Here is a 20711-nt window from a genome sequence, read left to right as displayed (position 1 = left end):
AAAGAGCGAAACCCCATCCAAAAAAAAAAAAAAAAAAAAAAAAAAAAGAACAGAGTCTAGGGGTTGACCCCCCAGCCCTGCCTGTTCCTAGCTCTTGGGCAAGTCACTTGATCTCTCTAGACCTCAGCTGCTTTGAATATGAAATGTAGCTAATAGCAATGCTTGCTTCATGGCAGGGCTATGAGGAACAGGAGAGGAGATACAGGCAAAGCATATGATGCAGTGCAGTGCACGTGGCTGGCAAGCAGTGATAATCATTAGTCCTCCTGTCACAGATTTCTTATGTGTGTGTGTGTGTGTGTGTGTGTGTGTGTGTGTGTGTGTGTGTTCCTATCAAAAACAGTTTCTATGCTGCTTTGCTGAAGGGCTGTAGGGAGGAGCCACTATTCATTCATTCATTCACTCATTCTTCATTCCCCTTCTCCTCACACCAGAGCCAACCATTACAATGAGATCAATGTGTATCTTTTTATGTTTATGCCAGATATATAGTGTTTATTTTTAGTTTATATAATGCTGTCATGTTACTTGTGTTACTCTGTCCCTTGCTTTTCTTCTCAGTGCAGTATTTTAAGACCTATCCATATTGCTAATGGCACATCTAATTTCTTCTGAAAGCTGCATTGAAGTCTATAAGGAATACCTTCCACAGTTTACCTATTGATTTCTTGACTAGTCTCACTCAGGCTGTCCCCAAACCTGCCACCTGCCACACTGAATAACCCTGCAATAGACATACATGAGAAGGAATGAGAGAGTCTTTTTGTGATTTCCTAGCATTGGAAATGCTGGACCATGAGATATGAATATACTGAATTTCTTACTTTGCCTAAAAATGGTAGATTGCTTCCCACAGTGTCTGTAACTGTCTTCACTGTCACCATAGAGCATGAGAGTACAGATATCTCCGTGTTCAACCAGTGCTGGCTATACCCAGCCTTCTGAGTTTTTCTAGTATGATAGGCAGATAGGCATCTCATTGTTATTTTAATTTGAATTTGCCTGATTATTTATGAGCTTTGAATATCCTTTATATAATTAGCCTTTTGTCTTTATTCTTCTATAGTAAAACCATAGCCTTTGCCTATTTCTCTGTTTGCTGTCTGTTTTCTTGTGGCTTATTTGCATGTACACTCTATGTTCTAGCTTATTGCAGTAGCTTCTCTAGTTCTGTTGGCTGTTTACTCCTCCATAGTGTCCTTCATTTATTAAAGATCTTAAATTCAACTAGAGTATTGATTGGGAATGAAATGAAGTTTTAGAATAGAGAAAACTAACATAGTCATAATACTTACATTATAATCTGGAGCATAGACTGTCTCTCCATTTATTCATATGATCTTAAATATCCTTTGGTCAAATTTTAAAGTTTTCTCCTTTGAGGTTGCTCGCACATCCAGCAGTATTTCAGAACCCCTACCCCCCGCCCCTGCCTATTTTTTTTTGAGACAGAGTTTTGCTTTTGTTGCCCAGGCTGGAGTGCAATGGTGTGCGGATCACGGCAACCTCTGCCTTGCAGGTTCAGGTGATTCTCCTGCCTCAGCTTTACTCCCCACTTTCTTTATTTTCTCTTCTTTGTTGATTTCTGCCAGTCTTGTTGCCATGTCTCATAATGCAATAATGATCTCTATGGCTTCAGGTGAGTTCTTGCTTTCGATCTATAACTCTGAAGTCGGGGACCCAGTCTCTAGACCTGGGGCTCAAGCAAGTCCTGGCTCATTCACTCTCGGAATAACTATTCACATTCCAATTAGTGTCTCTCATTAGTATCCTAGATATTGGACATAAGAGGGAAGAGAAACGGTGAAATAGATGTTCCTTACTGCTGAATTATAGGAGCAAAATACGTTTCTTCCTCCAGAAGGTGTTATTTTTGGTTGGGAAGATTTGAATATGAAGTATGTATTAGAAATAATTAGTTGTAATTAGATCTTGTGTGTATGTAAGGAAATGTCCAAACTTATTAGAGAGGTGCTCTGAAGTATGTAGGAGTGAATAACATGATGTCTGAGACCTGTGTTAATATACTTCATCCAAGAAAAAAGAGAAATAAAAGAATAGAGGGAGGAAATGTGGCAAAACATTACAATTTATTGAATACACATGATAGGTATACGGGATATATTATTGTCTCTACTTTTATGTATGTTTGAAAATTTTCATAACAAAAAAACCCTTAAAACTGAGCTCTTGTTTACTTCTAAAAATAAAAAATAAAAGTGTCTTTACTTACACATGCTCCATCATACAGTTTAGTTATATTAAGCCCTTCAAATCTGAAAGAAATTATATTTTGAAATTATTTTTTGCTATATGGTAAGTAATAAATTATGACTAATAATCTTTGGCTAAGTTTGGGAAATAAACATTTAAAAATATCTACTATATGAATTTTTATTTGTCAAAGAGATTGAATCTGTAAAACATGCTCAGCCTACAATAAAATATAGAAATTCAAAATAGCCTTTGAAAATTCAAGTAGAAATACAGAGGATTAAAAAGAGAATGTGTCTTAAAGTTAAAATATGCATTGGATGAAAGCTGAAACATTACTACTGAACTTAAAGAAACACAAAGGATTATATGAACAATTGTATGTCAACAGATTAGATATTCTGGATGAAATGAATAAATTCCTAGAAACACACAAATTATCAAAACTTAATAAGAAATAAAAAAATCTCAACAGACCTATGACAAGTAAAGATATTGAATAAGTAATCGAAAATGTCCCAACAAAGACCAGATGACTTTACTACTCAATTCTACCATTTCTTTTTTTTTTTTTTTTTTTTTGAGACAGAGCTTTGCCTTCGTTGTCCAGGCTGGAGTGCTGTGGCACGATTTTGGCTCACTGCAAACTCTGCCTCCCAGGTTCAAGCGATTCTCCTGCCTCAGCCTCCTGAGTAGTTGGGATTACAGGCACACACCACCACGCTCAGCTAATTGCTTGTATTTTTAGTAAAGACTGAGTTTCATCATGTTGTCCAGGCTGGCCTTGAACCTCAGGAGTGATCCACCTGCCTTGGCCTCCCAAAGTGCAAGGATTACAGGCATGAGCCACCACATCCAGACTACCAAATATTTTAAAAAAATGTTTAAAAATGCTAAAAAAATGTAATACTAATCTTTCTTAAACTCTTCCAAATAATACAAGAGGAGGGAACACTTGCTACTTCATTCTATGAAGCCAGCATTACTATGTTATCAAAGACAAAGACATCACATAAAAGAAAATATAGACCAATATCGTTTATGAATATAGATGCAAAAATTCTCAGCAAAATACCAACAAATGGAATCCAATGGCATATTAAAAGGATTATACAGCATGACAAATGGGCTTTATCCTAAGAATTCAGAAGGGTTCAAAAAAATCAGCCAATTTAATAATATCACATTAATAGAATGACAGAAAAGCACCAGGTAATTGTCATTATTTGACCTGTCAGGGTGGTTCTCTGAAAGACCCATTTGCAAGGCTTTTATTTGATCTGACTCAAAACTCTCCTGGTACAAACAGCCTTTTCTAGAATTTGTTAAAAAAATCAGAGGCAATTGTTTTAATATCATGGCTACTGCATGGCGGGTAATGGTTCTGTAAAACAATAGGTTAACAAAGAGCTTAAAAGTAAAAGTTAGGTAATGAGATGTCCATAGGAGGTTTTGAAAAGCTCTCATATGTTACTGGAAATATAGAAGGCCTTGCAGCCAGTGTAGGGCTTTCTGTATGCTCAGAAAAGACCTGAGAAAGCCCCAACATCTCATCTCTAACTAATCTTGTGGGTCTGTGCAAACATCCAGTGAACACTAAAGTGTAGCTTTAAACTTCCTGGTTAAGAAAAACAAACAAAAAAAATCAATAAATAAACTGCCTGGTTGAGTGAAGGCATGCCTCAATGCACACATAAAGATTTTGTTGTCAAAGACTGGGAATTTATTGGTTCCAGCCATTTAAGGAAATTTTTGTCCAAACATTAGCTGATACTAAGATAAGAGTAGGGCCAGATCAATGGCCATACATGTCAAAAATGCATACTTTACAGGATTACTTCAGAATTCTCTGACAAATAGCAACAACAACAAACAACAGCAACAAACCTTGGATAGAGGAGAAAATCTGATTTCCACAGTTGTCATATTATAATTTAAAATATTCAATTTTCAACAAAAAAATCGTAGTACATACAAAGGAAAAGAAAGTATGGCTCATATATAAGACAAAAATCAGTCAATGGAATCTGTCACTGAGGAAGCCTAGATGTTGGACTTATAAGACATTTAAAATCAGTTATTTTACTTATGTTTAAATAACTGGGCTGGGTGTGGTGGCTCACGCCCATAATCCCAGCACTTTGGGAGGCTGGGGCAGGTGGATCACCTGAGGTCAGGAGTTCAAGACCAGCCTAGCCAACATGGTGAAACCCCCTCTTTACTAAAAATACAAAAAATTAGCTGGGCGTGGTGGTGGATGCCTGTGATCCTAGCTACTTGGGAGGCTGAGGCAGGAGAATCGTTTTCATGTGGGAGGTGGAGGTTGCAGTGAGCCGAGACCATGCCATTGCACTCCAGCATGGGCAACGAGAGTGAAACTCTGTCTCAAAAAAATTCTTTTTTTTTGAGACAGAGTTTTAACAAAAGAATTTTGCTCTGTTGCCCAAGCTAGAGTGCAGTGGCACAATCATGGCTCACTGCAGCCTTGAACACCTGGGCTCAAGCAATCATCCTGCTTCAGACTCCCAAGTAGCTAGGACTACAGGCATGTGCCACCACACCTGGCTAATTTTTAATTTTTTTTTTTTTTGGTAGAGACAGGGTCTTGCTATGTTGCTCATGTCTCAAATTTCTAGGCTCAAGCGATCCTTCTGCTTTGGCATGCCGAAGTGTTGGGATTATAGGCTTGAGCCACCATGCTAGGCAAAAATATTTTTGAACGCTTTTGTAATTAAGTTGGTATTAATCCAAACTAGATTGGTATAAATTAAAATTTAACTTAAATCTCCAGTGCAACTGCTAAGAGAATAATTTCTTTTCTTTTCTTTTTTTTTTTTTTTTTTTGAGGCAGAGTCTCACTTTATCTCCTAGTCTGGAGTGCTGTGGTGCAATCTCAGCTCACTGCAACCTCTACCTCCTGGGTTCAAGAGATTCTTCTGCCTCAGCCTCCCGAGTAGCTAGGATTACAGGCATGCGCTGCCACACCTGACTAATTTTTGTATTTTTAGTAGAGACGGGTTTTGCCATGTTGGCTGGGCTGGTCTCGAAATCCTGACCTCAGGTGATCAGCCTGCTTCAGCCTCCCAAAGTGTTGGGATTACAGGCATGAGCCACCACACTCAGCCAGAATAATTTCTGAGATACCTTGAAAGGAAGCTCTTTGGATGCCATCTCTCAGATGGCTCCTGGTTCCAGCATCCTTTGACTCGGTGATATTCCCTAGGCAATGCTTTCTGATTGTCATGTGCTGGCGTCTGTGCCCGTGATTGAGGCTGATACCAAAGTTGTTTACCTTACAACACTTTTATGGGTTCTAGTGTAAGCTTTAATGTTTATTCAGCCAAGAATGCAAGAAAGTCCGATCCTGCCCAGCGAAATATCTCCCATCCTGTTCAAGAAGGTTCTTATTCCTTCTCTGGAGGAGAAACTAAGAAGAGGAAGGGGGGAGAGACCTAATTCTGATTACTCCTGTGTTTTTGCTTTTCTCTCTTTTTCTCTCTTAAGATACTGCACTCAACCTGTAAGTCTTAGTTAGACAAAAGCGTGGCTTTTCTCTTTAAAGGAGAAAGCAGATGTCAGAGACTCCTCCACCTCCTTTTTTTTTTTTTTTTTTTTTTTTTGACAGAGTTTTGCTGTCACCCAGGCTGGAGTGCAGTGGTACAATCTCAGCTCATTGCAACCTCTACCTCCTGGGTTCAAGCGATTCTCCTGCCTCAGTCTTCTGAGTAGCTGGGATTACAGGCACTCGTGACCACACCTGGCTAATTTTTTGTATTTTTCGCAGGCACAGGGTTTCACTATGTTGGTCAGGCTGGTCTCAAACTTCTGACCTCGTGATCTGCTGCCTCGGCCTCCCAAAGTGCTGGGATTACAGGCGTGAGCCACCTCGACTGGCCTTCCTCCTCCTACTCCTAAAAGGAGTTTCCTTGATACAAACCCTGCTCCTCACTATTCCCCTTGGGCTCAACCATCGGGCATTTCACTTGGGTGTTACTCAAAGCTTCTAACATGTGATGGGTGCAGAGACTAAACCACATAGTAAGCTGAAAGCTAAAGAAAATTGTTTTGGAAAATGATATCCATTCTAGGACCAATAAACTATTAGCTGGAAAGATTCTTCACCCAGCTTCCTCTTCCTCTTTTTTTGTTCTTTGTTCTTTGGCCTGAGGGGTCATGAGGATGACCTTCATCTAGGGTCACGTGATCTAAATGCTGTGGCTGCTTGCTGCCGAGTGCCTCCACTTGATGCTTGTCCAGGCCAGACACAGTGCCCTCACCTTAGTGGATTTCTGTTTCTGCACTGTCTGAATAGGTTCCATGTACCTTTTGAGGGCACAGAGAGGGATGGAAGAAAGGGAGGAACAAATCCTGGAGGACTGTCTGGAGAGAGGATCTCACTGGATGATGTAGGAAGTGGGCTGAGGTCATCACCCTCTTTTGGCCACCTTTGGCCTCTTGACTTGAGAGAAGGGAGAACAAAATGAGGACTTACAGAATTTTGGAGCAGAGATGGCACTCACCACTGTAGGTAACCTGGTCACTGCCACAAATAGGTCCACTGGGCTTCATGTAGGATAAAAACCAGCAGTTATTTATATTCTTGAGGCACTCAACCTGAAGGAGACACACACAACTGCTTTAGGCACTTTCATCCAGGTCTTTTGGCCATTATGATGGGTAGCTGGGGAGGTGGATGGAATAGGAGCACCAGACCAGGAGTTCAGAGAACAGGATTCAGAAGCCTCAGGATTTGAACCCAACAGTAATACCAACAACATGTATATAATTGTAGAATAATATACAATCTGTAAACTCTATAGTCCCCCATAAATTCTTTATTAAGATAAAAATCCCTGCCCTCTGCAACCTAACAATCACATTTTTGTACCAACCACAAAATGTGGCTGTTAGGTTACAGAGAGCAAAAGTAGGGAAATGTCTTTCCAGGTTAAAATTTCTGATGAACATTACTGAGTGACTTATCATACCTGGTGTCTCAGATGGCAGGGGCTCAAACTTGTCACAGCAGGTTGAGGGAGTTGAAGGAAGGAGACTGAGAAAATACCTCATAAGGCCTTGGTGTAGGGGAGGTAGGTGTATGCATGCCTGGCATATCATGGTGGAAAGAGTATCTACTGTGGCATAGGACCCACTTGAATTTGAGCCACGACATCCTCTTCCATTTATTGGTGCAAAATATTTGCTTTCTACCCCACAGGTGAGTTATGTAAACTGACTGGGAGAATCCTTGAGAAGAAGGAACAGGAACATATAAAATGTGCTACGTATACTTGGTGACTCAGCTTTTATTGATGTGTTATTCCCACACGAGCCCCCTCTACTGCCCACCTCCCAGAAGAAAGAGCTGGGGCTGCTGAAGAAACTGGCTCTCTCCCCATTCCTGTTCTTGGAAACCAAGGAAGCAGTACTCACTGTTGTTTTGTCTGGCTGAGCTCTTTCAGAGGCCATAGGAAGGGGGAAGTCTGGAAGACAAAAGCATATACGGAAAAGTTGATTCTCTGTCTTCTCCCCTCAGGGAAAAAGGTAAGATGAGGGGAACCCTGGTTGGCACACAAGAAGCATCAAATGCCATCAGAAGAGGCTGGGCTCCTCTTTGATGCAAGCTGCCCTCTAAAGGAACAAAGAAGCAGGAAGTACCTGCCTTTATACATCTTGTAAAATGGAGATCTTAATTCTAGCCCTTCCATTTCATAAGTAACAACTTCTATAATCCATGTCAGTTATTTTTAGTAAACATGCTCTAAGTTACAAATTACCATGAGTTATTACATTGAGATGCCCTAAAACATGCTGAGTTTCATTAAGGCTTACATATTCAATCAAAGCAGTCTTTGCAATTATATATGTGTATAAAAGTATATATTATAATTGCATGATATAATTTTTATAATATATAATATGTATGATGTGTAATCAACTCTCATGTATCAGCTTTCTTGAGTATAATTCACATATCATAGAATTTTACCAGATTAAAAAAAAAATGTTTTGACCAGCTTGGTCAACATGGTGAAACCCTGTCTCTACTGAAAACACAAAAATTAGGCTCACTGAAGCTTCAACCACCTGGGCTCAAGTAATCCTCCTGCTTCAGCCTCCCCAAGTGACTGGGACTACAGTAGTGCACCACCACACCTGACTCATTTTCTTGATATTTGGTGGAGCTGAGATCTCACTGTTGTACAGGTTGGTCTCAAACTTTAAGCAATTCTCCCACTTGACCCCCCAATGTGCTGGGATTACAGATGTGAGCCACCGTGCCCAGGTGAGTTTACCCATTTTTACCAACACATAGAAGATGAGCATTTTTTTCTTTTTAAATAATTCACCTAAAGTGTACAGTTTAATGGTTTTTAGTATATTCACAGTTATGCCATCATCACCCCAAAAATAAACCCTGTAACCATTAGCAGTCATTTGTCATGCCCCTCTCCCAACAATTTTCTCTCCTGACCCACCCTTACCCCCCAAAAACAATAATCTACCTTCTGGGTTCTTTTTTTTTTTTTTTTTTTCAGACAGAGTCTCACTCTGTCACCCAGGCTGGAGTGCAGTGGCACCATGATCTCGTCTCATTGCAACCTCTGCCTCTTGGGTTCAAGTGATTCTGTCTCAGCCTCCCAAGTAGTTGGGATTACAGGCGCACACCACCACACCCAGCTAATTTTTGTATTTTTAGTAGAGATGGGTTTCACTGTGTTGGCCAGGCTGGTCTCAAACTCCTGACCTCAGGTGACCCACCCACCTTGGCCTCCCAAAGCTTTGGGATTACAGGCACGAGCCACTGCTCCCAGCATCAACTTTCTGTTTCTTTAGATTTGCCTTTCTGGACATTTTGTATAATTGGAGTCACGCAATGAAGTATGTGGTTTTTTGTGTGTCTGTATTTTAATGTTTTAACTATTGTAGTGTTGTATTGGACCGAGCGTAGAAAGTTAGCACCAAGACAAAAGTATGCCGGATTGCAGGGTCATTTATTATGCCGGCGACCACAGAGGACTCACGTCTCTCCAACCTGTGGTATCAAAAGGAGGGTGCCACGACTTTTTATATCCGAAAAATCACCGTGGGTGTGGGGGTGAGGAGCGGGGATGGGGATGAAAAGGTTTCGGACATTCCAAGGGCTTGGGGATTCTGTGATTCACCTCCTGGGCGGAGACAAGGGCGGGGGTCTCCGGACATTCCAAGGGCCAGGGGACTTTTGTGGTTCTGTTTGTTACTTCAACGGTTTACAGAAGTCAAGGTATACATTTGTTTACACATTGTCTGGGTGGTGATAGAAGTCACAGATTTTAGCAGTTACTGATAAGAAAAGGTAAGCAGCTTTACATAGTTTGGCAGAACAAACTAGCAGTTCTATTTACAGAGGCCAAGGACAGTAGTTATTGTGAGGAGAATGGGGCAGCCATTTCAACTTATTTAAAAAACAGTTTTGCATTTTATAAAATAGCGTTGCTCAGGTTCTGGCTCTAGGCCAGCACAATATCACAGTAGCTTGTATTAGTACTTCATTCCTTTTTATAGCTAAATAATATTCAATGTATGTATATTACACATTTTATTTATCCATTAATCAGTTAATGGACATTTGAGTTGCTTTTACTTTTTTGCTCTTATTAATAAAGCTGCTATGGATATTTATGCACACATTATTTTTGGGCATGTGTTTTCATTTCCCTTGAGTTTATACAAAGTGTGGAATTGCCAGTCATATTCAAACCACTTAAGAAGCTGCCAGGCTATTTTCCAAAGCAGCTGCATTTTACATTCCCATCAGCAATGCACAAAGGAAGGCTTCAATTTCTTCACATCTTTGCTAACGTTTGTTATTGTCTCTCTTTTTGGTTATAGCCATCCTAGTAGGTGTGAAGTAGTATCTCTGTTTTGTTTTGTTTTGAGACAGAGTCTCGCTGTGTCACACAGGCTGGAGTGTAGTGGTGTGATCTCTGCTTACTGCCACCTTCACTTCCTGGGTTCAAGCAATTTTCATGTTTCAGCCACCTGAGTACCTGGGATTACAGGCGTGCATCACTAACCCTGGCTAATTTTTGTATTTTTAGTACCTCAGGTGATCTTCCTGCCTAAGCCTCCTGAAGTGCTGGAATTACAGGCTTGAGCCACCACTCTTGGCCATATTGATATCTTTATTGGTATTATTTGAATCACAAAAGTTTTTAAAAGTTCAATTGATCTTTTTGTTGTTGTTTCTTTCTGCCTTTGGTGCATCATTAAGAAGACTTTGCCTAATTCAAGGTCACAAAATTCACTCGTACTGATTTCTTCTAATAGTTTTATAATTTTAGCTCTTACATTTAGTTCTGTGATCCATGTTGAGGTATTGTAATTTTTTCCTATGGCATGAGGAAAAGGTCCAAAGTTATTCTTTTGTATATAGATATCCAGTTGTCCTAGCAGCATTTGTTTAAAAAGATTATTATCCACTAAATTGTCTTGAGACCTTGTTAAAATCAATTCACTCCAAATGTAAGGTGTCTTCCCCTGGATTCTTATATTCTGTTGATCTTTATTTCTTTTTCTTTTTCATAAAATTTGTATTTCTATGCTCATGCTAGTACCAAACTCTCTTGATGTCTGTAGCTCTGTAGTGAGCTTTGAAATTGAAAAGTGTACTTCCACTTTGTTTTTTTTTTCAAGATTGTTTTGTCTATTGTCAGTCTTTTGCTTTTCCGTATGAATTTTAGGATCAGCTTTTCCATTTCTGTAGAAAAAAGTCAGCTGGGATTTTGATAGTATTTGCATGGAATCTGTGGATTGATTTCTAGAGTATTGCTATCTTAACAATGTTAAGTTTTCCAGTCCAGCATGAAGAAGGGATATCTTTATGTTGGTTTAGGTCTTCTTTAATTTCTTCTTCTTCTTCTTTTTTTTTTTTTTTTATAAACAGCTCTGGACATGGAAGTTCTTCTTTAATTTCTTTCATCAATGTTTTGTAGTTTTCAGTGTACAGGTTTTTCATCTCCTTTGGTAAATTATCCTTAGGGATTTTATTCTTTTTGATGCTATTGTAGGTGAAATTGTTTCCTTAATTTCATTTTCAGAATGTTCATTAGTAGTATGTAGAAATACAAATGATTTTTGTATATTGCTCTTATATCCTGCAAACTTGCTGTTAACCCTAACAGTTTTTAGAGTATTCCTTAGGACTTTCTATGCACAAAATTATGTCATCTTACAGTTGAACACCTTATATTTGGAGTGAATTGATTTTAACAAGGTCTCAAGGCAATTCAGTGGATAACAATCTTTTTAAAATGCTCCTAGGACAACTGGATATCTATATACAAAAGAATAAATTTGGACCTTTTCCTCAAACAGAGATCATTTTACTTCTTCCAATCCTATCTAGATAACTTTTATTCATTATCTTGCCTAATTACCCTGGCTAGAACCTCCAGTACAAAATTAAACAGCAATGGTGAGAGCAATGTTGCTCCTATTCACCTCCTTTGTGCTGTTATTGTCAAATATATTACATTTCTGTATGTTCTCTAACATGTAGAACATATAGAAATACATTCAAAGAGCCAGGCTCGATGGCTCACGCCTGTAATCCCAGCAATTTGGGAGGCCGAGGCAGGTGGATCACGAGGTCAAGAGATCGAGACCATCCTGGTCAACATGGTGAAACCCCGTCTCTACTAAAACTACAAAAAATTAGCTGGGCATGGTGGCGCGTGCCTGTAATCCCAGCTACTCAGGAGGTAGAGGCAGGAGAATTGCCTGAACCTAGGAGGCGGAGGTTGCGGTGAGCCGAGATAGCGCCATTGCACTCCAGCCTGGATAACAAGAGTGAAACTCTGTATCAAAAAAAAAAAAAAAAAAAAAAAGAAAAGAAATACATTCAAAGAAACATTTCTGGCTGGGCACAGTGGCTAATGCCTGTAATCTCAGCACTTTGGGAGGCCGAGGTGGGCGGATCATGAGGTCAGGAGATTGAGACCATCCTGGCCAACATGGTGAAACCCCATCTCTACTAAAAATACAAAAAAAATTACCTATGGGTGCTGGTGCACGCCTGTAGTCCCAGCTACTCAGGAGGCTGAGGCAGGAGAATTGCTTGAACCCAGGAGGTGGAGATTGCAGTGAGCCGAGATCACACCATTGCACTACAGCCTGGGTGACAGCGCGAGTCTCTGTCTCAAAAAAAAAAAAAAAAAAAAAGAAACATTTCTATATAGTAGGAAAATTACATGATTTCAATCCTTTTAGATGTATTGAGGGTTGTTTTATGACCTAGGATATGGCCTGTCCTTGAGAATGTTGCATGTGCACCTGATCAGTATGTGTATTCTGATGTTGTTGGATGGCATACTCTATAGATGTCTGTTGGGTCTAGTTGTTTAGTAGTGTTGTTTTTGTCTTCTATTTCCTTATTAGTCTTCTGTCTAGTTGTTTTAGCCATTATTAAAATGTGAGGTGATGTCTCCAGCTATTACTGTTGTATTGTCAGTTTCTCCCTTTAATTCTGTTAGTGTTGCTTCATATATTTGGGGCTTTAGTTTTAGGTACATATATGTTCATAATTGTTTTGTCTTCCTGATGGATTGACCCTGTATCGTAAAATGTCTCTCTTCATTTGTGGTAACATTTTTGTTTTGAAGTTAATTTTTGTCTGATATTAATATAACCATTTCAGCTTTTTATGCTTGCAGTTTGCCTATTATATTTTTCTCATCATTTTACTTTTAGCTTATTTGTGTTTTTGAATCTAAGGTGTATCTCCATAGAAAGCATAGAGTTGGATCTTGTTTTTTGTTTTTTTTTTGGTTCAGTCTGACACTTTCTGCCTTTTGATTGGATTGTGTAATTCATTGACATTTAACATTTTTATCGATATAGCTGGATTGACTTACACTTGGCATTTTACTTTTTGTTTTGTGCATGTCTCCTTTTTTCTGTAGTCCTCCTTCATTGGTTTGTGTTGCACTGAGTATTTTTTAATATAATGTTGTAATTTTTTTTTTTTTTTGTGAGATAACAGCTCACTCTCTTGCCCAGGCTGGAGTGCAGTGGCGCAATCTCGACTCACTGCAACCTCTGCCTCCTGGGTACAAGTGATTCTCCTGTCTCGGCCTCCCAGGTAGCTGGGACTACAGGCACACCATCACCCCAGGCTCATTTTTGTATTTTTAGTAGAGATGGGGTTTCACAATGTTGGCCAGTCTGGTCTCGAACTCCTGACCTCAAGCAGTCTGCCCACCTCGGCCACTCAAAGTGCTGGGATTTCATGTATGAGCCACCATACCCAGCCTATAATTATTATTTCATATAATGTTATGTATTTAAAGGGACAAATATATGTATAGAAGCTCTGTTGTCCAGGCTGGAGTGCAGTGGCACAATCTTGGCTCGTTGCAACCTCTGTCTCTTGGGTCCAAGCAATTCTCATGCCTCAGCATCCTGTGTAGCTGAAATCACAGATATGTACCACCATGCCCAGCTAAATTTTGAATTTTTAGTAGAGACAGAGTTTCGCCACTTTGACCACGTTGGTCTCGAACTTCTGACCTCAAGTGATCCACCTGCCTTGGCCTCCCAAAGTGCTTGGATTACAGGTATGAGCCACTGCAACTGACCGTATATATATTTGTCCTTTCTTATATTAACCTTCTTATTCACCATTTTTTCTTCTCTTTGTTTGTAGATTTAAGTTACCATCTGGTGTCATTTCTTTGCTTCAGTCCTGCTTTGCTCCTACTCATCTCTCTGTGCTTTTATTGTAAAAAATATTACATTTTAATATGTTATAGGTGCAAAAATATAATTACATACATATGGACTAAAAGTTTTTACTAATTTATTTTTTAAAAGTTGGAATTTTGGTTGGGTGTGTTGGCTCACGCCTGCAATACCAGCACTTTGGGAGGCTGAGGTGGGTGGATCATGAAGTCAGGAGATCAAGACCATCCTGGCCAACGTGGTGAAATACTGTCTCAACTAAAAATACAAAAATTAGCTGGGTGTGGTGGCATGCAGCTGTAGTCCAGGCTACTTGGAAGGCTGAGGCAGGAGAATCACTTAAACCCAGGAGGCAGAGGTTGTAGTGAGCTGAGATTGTGCCACAGCACTCCTTCAGCCTGGTGACAGAGTGAGACTCTGTCTCAAAAAAAAAAAAAGGTGGGGGGGATCTTGCTATGTTGCACAGGCTGGCCTCAAACTCCTCAAACAATTCTCTCACCTTGGCCTCCCAAAGTGCTAGGATATAGACATGAGACACCATTCAGGTCCACATATGGTTTTATACAATGGTTTTTTTTTTTTTTTTGGAGACTGAGTCTTTCTCTATTGCCCAGGCTAAACTGCAGTGGCATGATCTTGGTTCATTGCAAACTCTGACTCCTGGGTTCAAGTAATTCTTGTGCCTCAGCCTCCCAAGTAGCTGGGATTACAGGCACCCTCCATCATGCCTGGCTAATTATACAATGATTTTTAAACTCAGTTAAAATAAGAAAGGAGAAGAAATGTGCATTTATTCTTTTATAATTACTTATCTTTACCTTGCTGTGTGTTATTTACATGGATTTGAATTATTGTGTGCAATTTGCTTTCAGCCTGAAGAACTTCCTTTGGTGGTTTTAGCAAGGTGAGTCTGCTAGAAACAAATTCTCTCAGTTCTTGTTTATCTGGGCATGTCTTAATTCTACTCTTTTTTTTTAAATGTCACTTTGTTGCATATAAGATTCTTGGATGACAGTTTTTTTTTTTTCTTTTAGTACTTTGAATATGTCTCAGCTTGTTTCTTCCAGCATGGAACCTATCATCTACAAGCTAAGTGATATGGTTTGTGTCCCCAACCAAATCTCATCTCAAATTGTAATTCCCACCTGTCAAGGGAAGGGCCTCGTGGGAGGTGATTGGATCATGGAGGTGGTTTCCCCCATGCTGTTCTTGTAATAGTGAGTGAGTCCTCACTTGAGCTGTTTTAAAGTGTGGCACTTCCTTGCTCTCTCACTCTCTCTCTCTTCTGCTTCACCACGGTAAGATGTGCCTTGCTTCCCCTTCACCTTCCAGCAATATTGTAAGTTTCCTGAGGCTTCCCCAGCCATGCTGAACTGTGAGTCAATTAAACCTCTTTGTTTATAAATTAACTCAATCTCAGGTAGTATCTTTATAGCAGTGTGAAAACAGACTAATACATTAAACTAGGATGAGGACAATCAGGGCACCATTACTCTCGGTCTGCCTCAGTCACCTGAGATAGAGCCTCAGTTTCACAGGTAGGAGATGGGTGAGAAAAGAGAGGACCCTGTCTCTTGGACTCGCTTTCCTGGAATTTAGCCACAGCAACACAGAGTTATGGGGGAATGAAAAATGTCGATGACCTGTCCTTCCCAGGGAAATATACCATTGTCCCCTGTAAGCTAGGGAGAGAAGAAAACTCATCTTGGCCATATCTGTCCAGAGTAGATCTTCCATCACACTGCATTGGGAAGGGGAGGGGAAAGATAGGCAGTGGCTTAAGTTCTATACATTCTCATTGTTCCTACCTTTTGAAACACTTATAAAAATGTGTGGCCAGGGTTGGTGCAATGGCTTATGCCTGTAATCCTAGCATCCTAGCACTTTGGGAGGAAAAGGCTGGCAGATCACCTGAGGTCATTAGTTCAAGACCAGCCTGGGCAACATGGTGAAACCCTGTCTCTACGAAAATACAAAAATCACCTGGGCATGATGGCTGGTGCCTGTAATCCCAGCTACTTGGGAGGCTGAGATGGGAGAATCACTTGAACTCGGGAGATGGTGGGTGCAGTGAGCGGAGATCTTGCCACTGCACTCCAGCCTTGGTGGCTCAGTGAAACTCCATCTCAAGAAAAAAAAAGTGTGGCCAGGCAAGGTGGCTCGTGCCTGTAATCTTGGCACTTTAGGAAGCCAAGGCGGATGGATCACTTGAGATCAGGTGTTCAAGACCAGCCTGGCCAACATGGTCAAACACTGTTTCTATTAAAAATTAGCCAGGCATGTTGGCATATGCCTATATTTCCAGCTACTTTGGAGGCTGAGGTGGGGGACTCACTTGAACCCAGGAGGCAGAGGTTGCAGTGAGCTGAGATCATACCACTGCACTTCAGTCTAGATAACACAGCAAGACTGCATCAAAGAAAAATAGTGTGTTAATATTTGATATGGACCGTGATATCTATGTATTTTCCACCACTAATGTGTCTAGGGACCATTCCTGCCACATAACCAGTGTCTAGCCCAGTTACTGGCATAAGGTCAACACATAGTATATATTTATTGGATATGTAAATAAATGTGCGCTGGGGGGCCAGGTGCAGTGGCTCACGCCTGTAATCCCAGCACTTTTAGGAGGCTGAGGCGGGTGGATCATGAGGTCGAGAGATTGAGATCATTCTGGCCAATATGGTGAAACACCATCTCTACTAAAACACAAAAATTAGCTGGGAATGGTGGCACATGCCTGTAGTCTCAGCTGCTCAGGAGACTGAGGCAGGAGAATTGCTTGAACCTGGGAGGCAGAGTGCAGTGAGCCAAGATCTCGCCACTGCACTCCAGCCTGGCAACAGGGCAAGACTGTCTCAAAAAATAATAATAAAATAAAAAAAGAAAGGGGTGCTGGGAAACCCAGCATAGTAGTAAGGGCCACATCACAAAGGCTTTTGTGTTTATTACAGCAGAACTAAGATAAGATTTGCACTAAGATAAAATGACAACTATTGTACCAGTGGTACATGTGTTAGAGTAAGTCAAGTTAGAGGCAAAGAACGGTTAAGGAGAATATGAAAATATTTTCATGAAATGATGAGAATCTTCACTGAGGAAGTCATTGTTGTGGAAATGTGGAAAAGGCATGAATTTATATGATCTATGAAGTGTTCTATCAACTGAACTTAGTCACTGGATATGAGCATACAGGGGAGAAATAGGTTTGAGGAAAAAATATAAGGCCATACAACTTTAAGAATAAGGAAAGGGTGATTTGCAAGAAAGACAGAGTGGGCTGGGCACGGTGGCTCACACCTGTAATCCAAGCACTTTGGGAGGCCGAGGTGGGTGGATCACCTTAGGTCAGGAGTTCGAGACCAGCCTGACAAACATGGTGAAACCCCATCTCTACTAAAAATAAAAAAAATTAGTCAGGCATGGTGGAGTGCACCTGTAACCCCAGCTACTCGGGAGGCTGAGGCAGGAGAACCTCTTGAACCCAGAAGGCAGAGGTTGCAGTGAGCCGAGATCACTCCATTGCACTCTAGCTTGGTCAATAAGATCGAAACTCCATCTCAACAAAAAGAGGAAAGATGGAGTGGTCCACCTTGGTTGAGTTATGGTGTGTTCCAGACAGAGGATGAGACTCAGCCAGAAGGGAACACACTGGGCTTGCAGGGAGGCTGATGCCCATCGGTGATGTAGCAGTGGGGGTGAGGACTGAATGAAATGTGAGGAAGTGTAGAAGTATACCTAGATTTGTCAACAGATTATTAAATTGGAGAGGGAAGGAAAGGAGAGAGACCAGGCTTATTTGCTTTTGCATGTAAGATATGAGAGTCATGAAAAGTAGTTTTCAACTTGTTATAGAACTCTCCTAAGACGTGAGAGGCTTGAAAAAAATGTTTTAAGTGAGACACAGTACCAATGGAAAGTAAGAGACTGAAGACAAGTATGAAAGAGTTGCAGAATCCAAACAGAAAAATAACTTGTTGAGACCTCCAGAGATTTCCTGCAGTTAACTCTAGCATGACTTCTGCTAAAGCCAGCCATTAACTGGAATAATATCTGAGTCTACTTCCACATAGCCTAATGAGGTTCTTTTTTTTTGATTTGAGATATATAAATATGCAAACTCTCAAAATGTACATTTATGAGGCTTAAATATCTTGGGTAGTAACTTGGCATTTTGGAAAGCTCAATGGTCCTGGACTTAGATGGTTTGGATTAGACTTCCAGCTTTGATACTAGTAACATTGTGTGAATCCTTTCTCTGGGTTTTAATTTCTATATCTGTAACATGAGAAATTAGGATTAAATAAAACTGAAGAGCACTTCCACTTCCATCTCTAATTTTCCCATGATTCTAGATTTACTGCAGAAAATGTGGGCAGAGCAAGGACACAGAACTCACCAATTGCAAAGGCCATCCACATGGAGATAGCTAGAATAAGGATGGCATCTGAGAAGGTCCTCTTCATGGTGACAGAAGAGCTGTGGAAATATGCAACTTTTGATGTAGGACAAACATCTATGTGAAGTACAAGTTCTCACAGAGATCCCTTATTGACCAGGAAATAAAGTCTAAATACTGTGTCCTTTCCTCAGGTCATTTGGAATGAATTGTGTCTGATGCAACTCAATTGCTTCATTCATTTCCCTAAAATCATTGGACATCTGAAAAAGAAATCTTAAAAACAGAATTTTAGAAGATGCCAGAAAAAGAGTTAGTAAAGAATATTTGCAAGGGAAAGAATAAACACCAAGAGTTTTTCAACAAAATATTTAAAATGGCTGGGTGTGGTGGCTCATGCCTGTAATCCCAGCATTTTGGGAGGCCAAGGCAGGAGGATCACTTGAGCTCAGGAGTTTGAGACCAGCCTGGGCAGCATAGTCAGACCCTATCTCTGAAGGACAGTCACTCAAAGACATGGGTAAGTCAATAGACAGTAAGAAACAGGAAGGGACAAAACACCAAAGCCTCACTCCTATGCTTGTCATTTTCCCTAGTGTTGTTACTTTGGTGTTAACACTTAGTAACCGGTAAAATTTCTGAAAGGAAAATCATAGTATATTTACCAACAGCTTACTTGCATTATGGAAAGTATAGTACATACCAGTTGATACTTCATTTGCTGGTTTCTATTCTCTTCATTGTACACATTTTCCAGATAAACATTTTTCATTCTATATCTAGGTAATTTCTACCCAAGACCTCCCCTAAGAATAAAACAAGTAATAAATAATACAACCCTTAAAAGTTTGCAAATTAAGAAGTCCACTTTACCTGCTGTGACTCCCACGGTTGCTCCGAGAAACTGGCTGAACAGGATAGTTTTTGTTGATAGATTGTTTATAATGAACTAGCAAGGGAGGCAAAGTGTACTTGTCTTTTCAAGGTCCCAGTGCCTGGCAGTAGAAGAGAGCGAGCTTTGAAATTAGGAAGTGTACATACGATTCAAACCTATTTCCTTCAACTCTAAGTTCTGTAATGACTAAATTTCGTGAGTTCATATTGTAAATTTCTGAGGGTGGTATGTACTGTCCCCTACTACTCCAAAATCCAAATGTTGTTCTTGCCAAAGCTGAACCTACCATTTAGACATATGTATACACAATTTTTAATTTTCTATATTTTAATTTGCATGATAATTATTACATTGAAGGCAGCTCCAGATATTGACACAATACTATAAATTACTACATCTGCATGTGCAGTTATTTTATCAAGTGAAAAGTATTCACTTTATCGAAACATCTGCTTTAGATTATTTCTATATTGACTCATAGAGATTTTACTTATTTTTATTTCTTTAGAGACAGGGTCTTGCTCTGTTGTCCAGGCTGAAGGGCAATGACGTGATCACAACTCACTGCAGCCTTAACTCCTAGCCTCAAGGAACCCTCTTGCTTGGCCTCCCAAAGCATTGGGATTACAGGTGTGAGCCACTGATCTGGTCTGATTCACAGGGTTTTAAAGTAGAAAATTACTTTATACGGAATCCTCCAAGTCAGCCTCATTTAGCAGAGTTGAGAAATCTGGGGATAGACTGCTCATTCTCTTAAATGATAGCTCGTTCTACTATTTGAATAAAAATTTCTCAAAATGCTAACATTTTTTAAAGCAAAATTTCAGAAGTTATTGGATATCATAAATTCCTTAGGTCTAAGTCCTAAATGAATGGCCTTAACTGGGGACATGCCCTATAGTTCTGGGAGATCGAGTATATTTTCTCAACATTGCTCTGATCAACCACAGTGTCTACCACAGTGGTCTTCAAAGTTTTTGCCTTTAATCCCTCTAAAATTTGGTGCTTGCTTATATATTTTTTAAGTGATGTAAAATTTTTCATCAGAAGTTTTAATAGGTTGGGTGCTGTGGCTCATACCTGTACTCTCAGCACTTTGGGAGGCTGAGGCAGCCAGATCACTTGAGGCCAGTAGTTCGAGACCAGCTTGGCCAACATGGTAAGACCCTGCCTCTACTAAAAATGCAAAAAACTAGCTGGGCGTGGTGGCACGTGCCTGTAATCCTAGCTACTCATGAGGCTGAGGCATGAGAATCGCTTGAATCCGGGAGGTGGGCGTTGCAGTGAGCTGAGATCACGCCACTGCACTCTAGCCTGGGTGACAGGGTAAAACTCCACCTAAAGAAAAAAAAATAAAAAGAAAGAAATACGTGAGACTGGGTAATTTTTTTTTAAATCATTTCTTTTGAGACTGGGTAATTTATAAAGAGGAGGTTTAATTGGCTCATGGTTCCATAGGCTGTTCCGACTTCTACTTTT

The 20711-nt window shown here is 40.2% G+C and overlaps 1 protein-coding gene across 5 annotated transcripts in view; it reads right to left on the bottom strand.

Annotated features, from left to right (window-relative positions):
• Positions 1-19325, bottom strand: part of SPINK8 (serine peptidase inhibitor Kazal type 8 (putative)) — a 20127-nt gene extending 802 nt beyond the window's left edge. Inside the window, exons 1-6 of one of the 5 annotated variants that reach the window (XR_004275029.1) lie at positions 19211-19325; positions 18338-18613; positions 7648-7697; positions 7203-7230; positions 6735-6828; positions 2234-2276 (exon numbers count right to left, since the gene is read on the bottom strand). Coding sequence is in view for 3 of the 5 variants with exons in the window: in XM_032297884.1 (XP_032153775.1) it covers positions 6703-6828; positions 7648-7697; positions 18338-18404 (243 nt within the window). In the remaining 2 variants the exon portion in view is untranslated. Of the gene's footprint in view, positions 1-2233; positions 2277-6505; positions 6829-7202; positions 7231-7647; positions 7698-18337; positions 18768-19210 lie in introns of those variants that run through there. The other 4 variants (XR_004275028.1, XM_032297884.1, XM_032297886.1 and 1 more) reach the window with 4 other exon arrangements.
• Positions 19326-20711: the final 1386 nt, after the last annotated feature.

The sequence above is a fragment of the Sapajus apella genome, unplaced genomic scaffold (assembly GCF_009761245.1).
Source record: "Sapajus apella isolate SASKATOON/1434 unplaced genomic scaffold, GSC_monkey_1.0 scaffold38, whole genome shotgun sequence".
Classification (NCBI taxonomy): Eukaryota; Metazoa; Chordata; class Mammalia; order Primates; family Cebidae; genus Sapajus; species Sapajus apella.
This window is presented reverse-complemented; position numbering and strand designations above follow the sequence as displayed.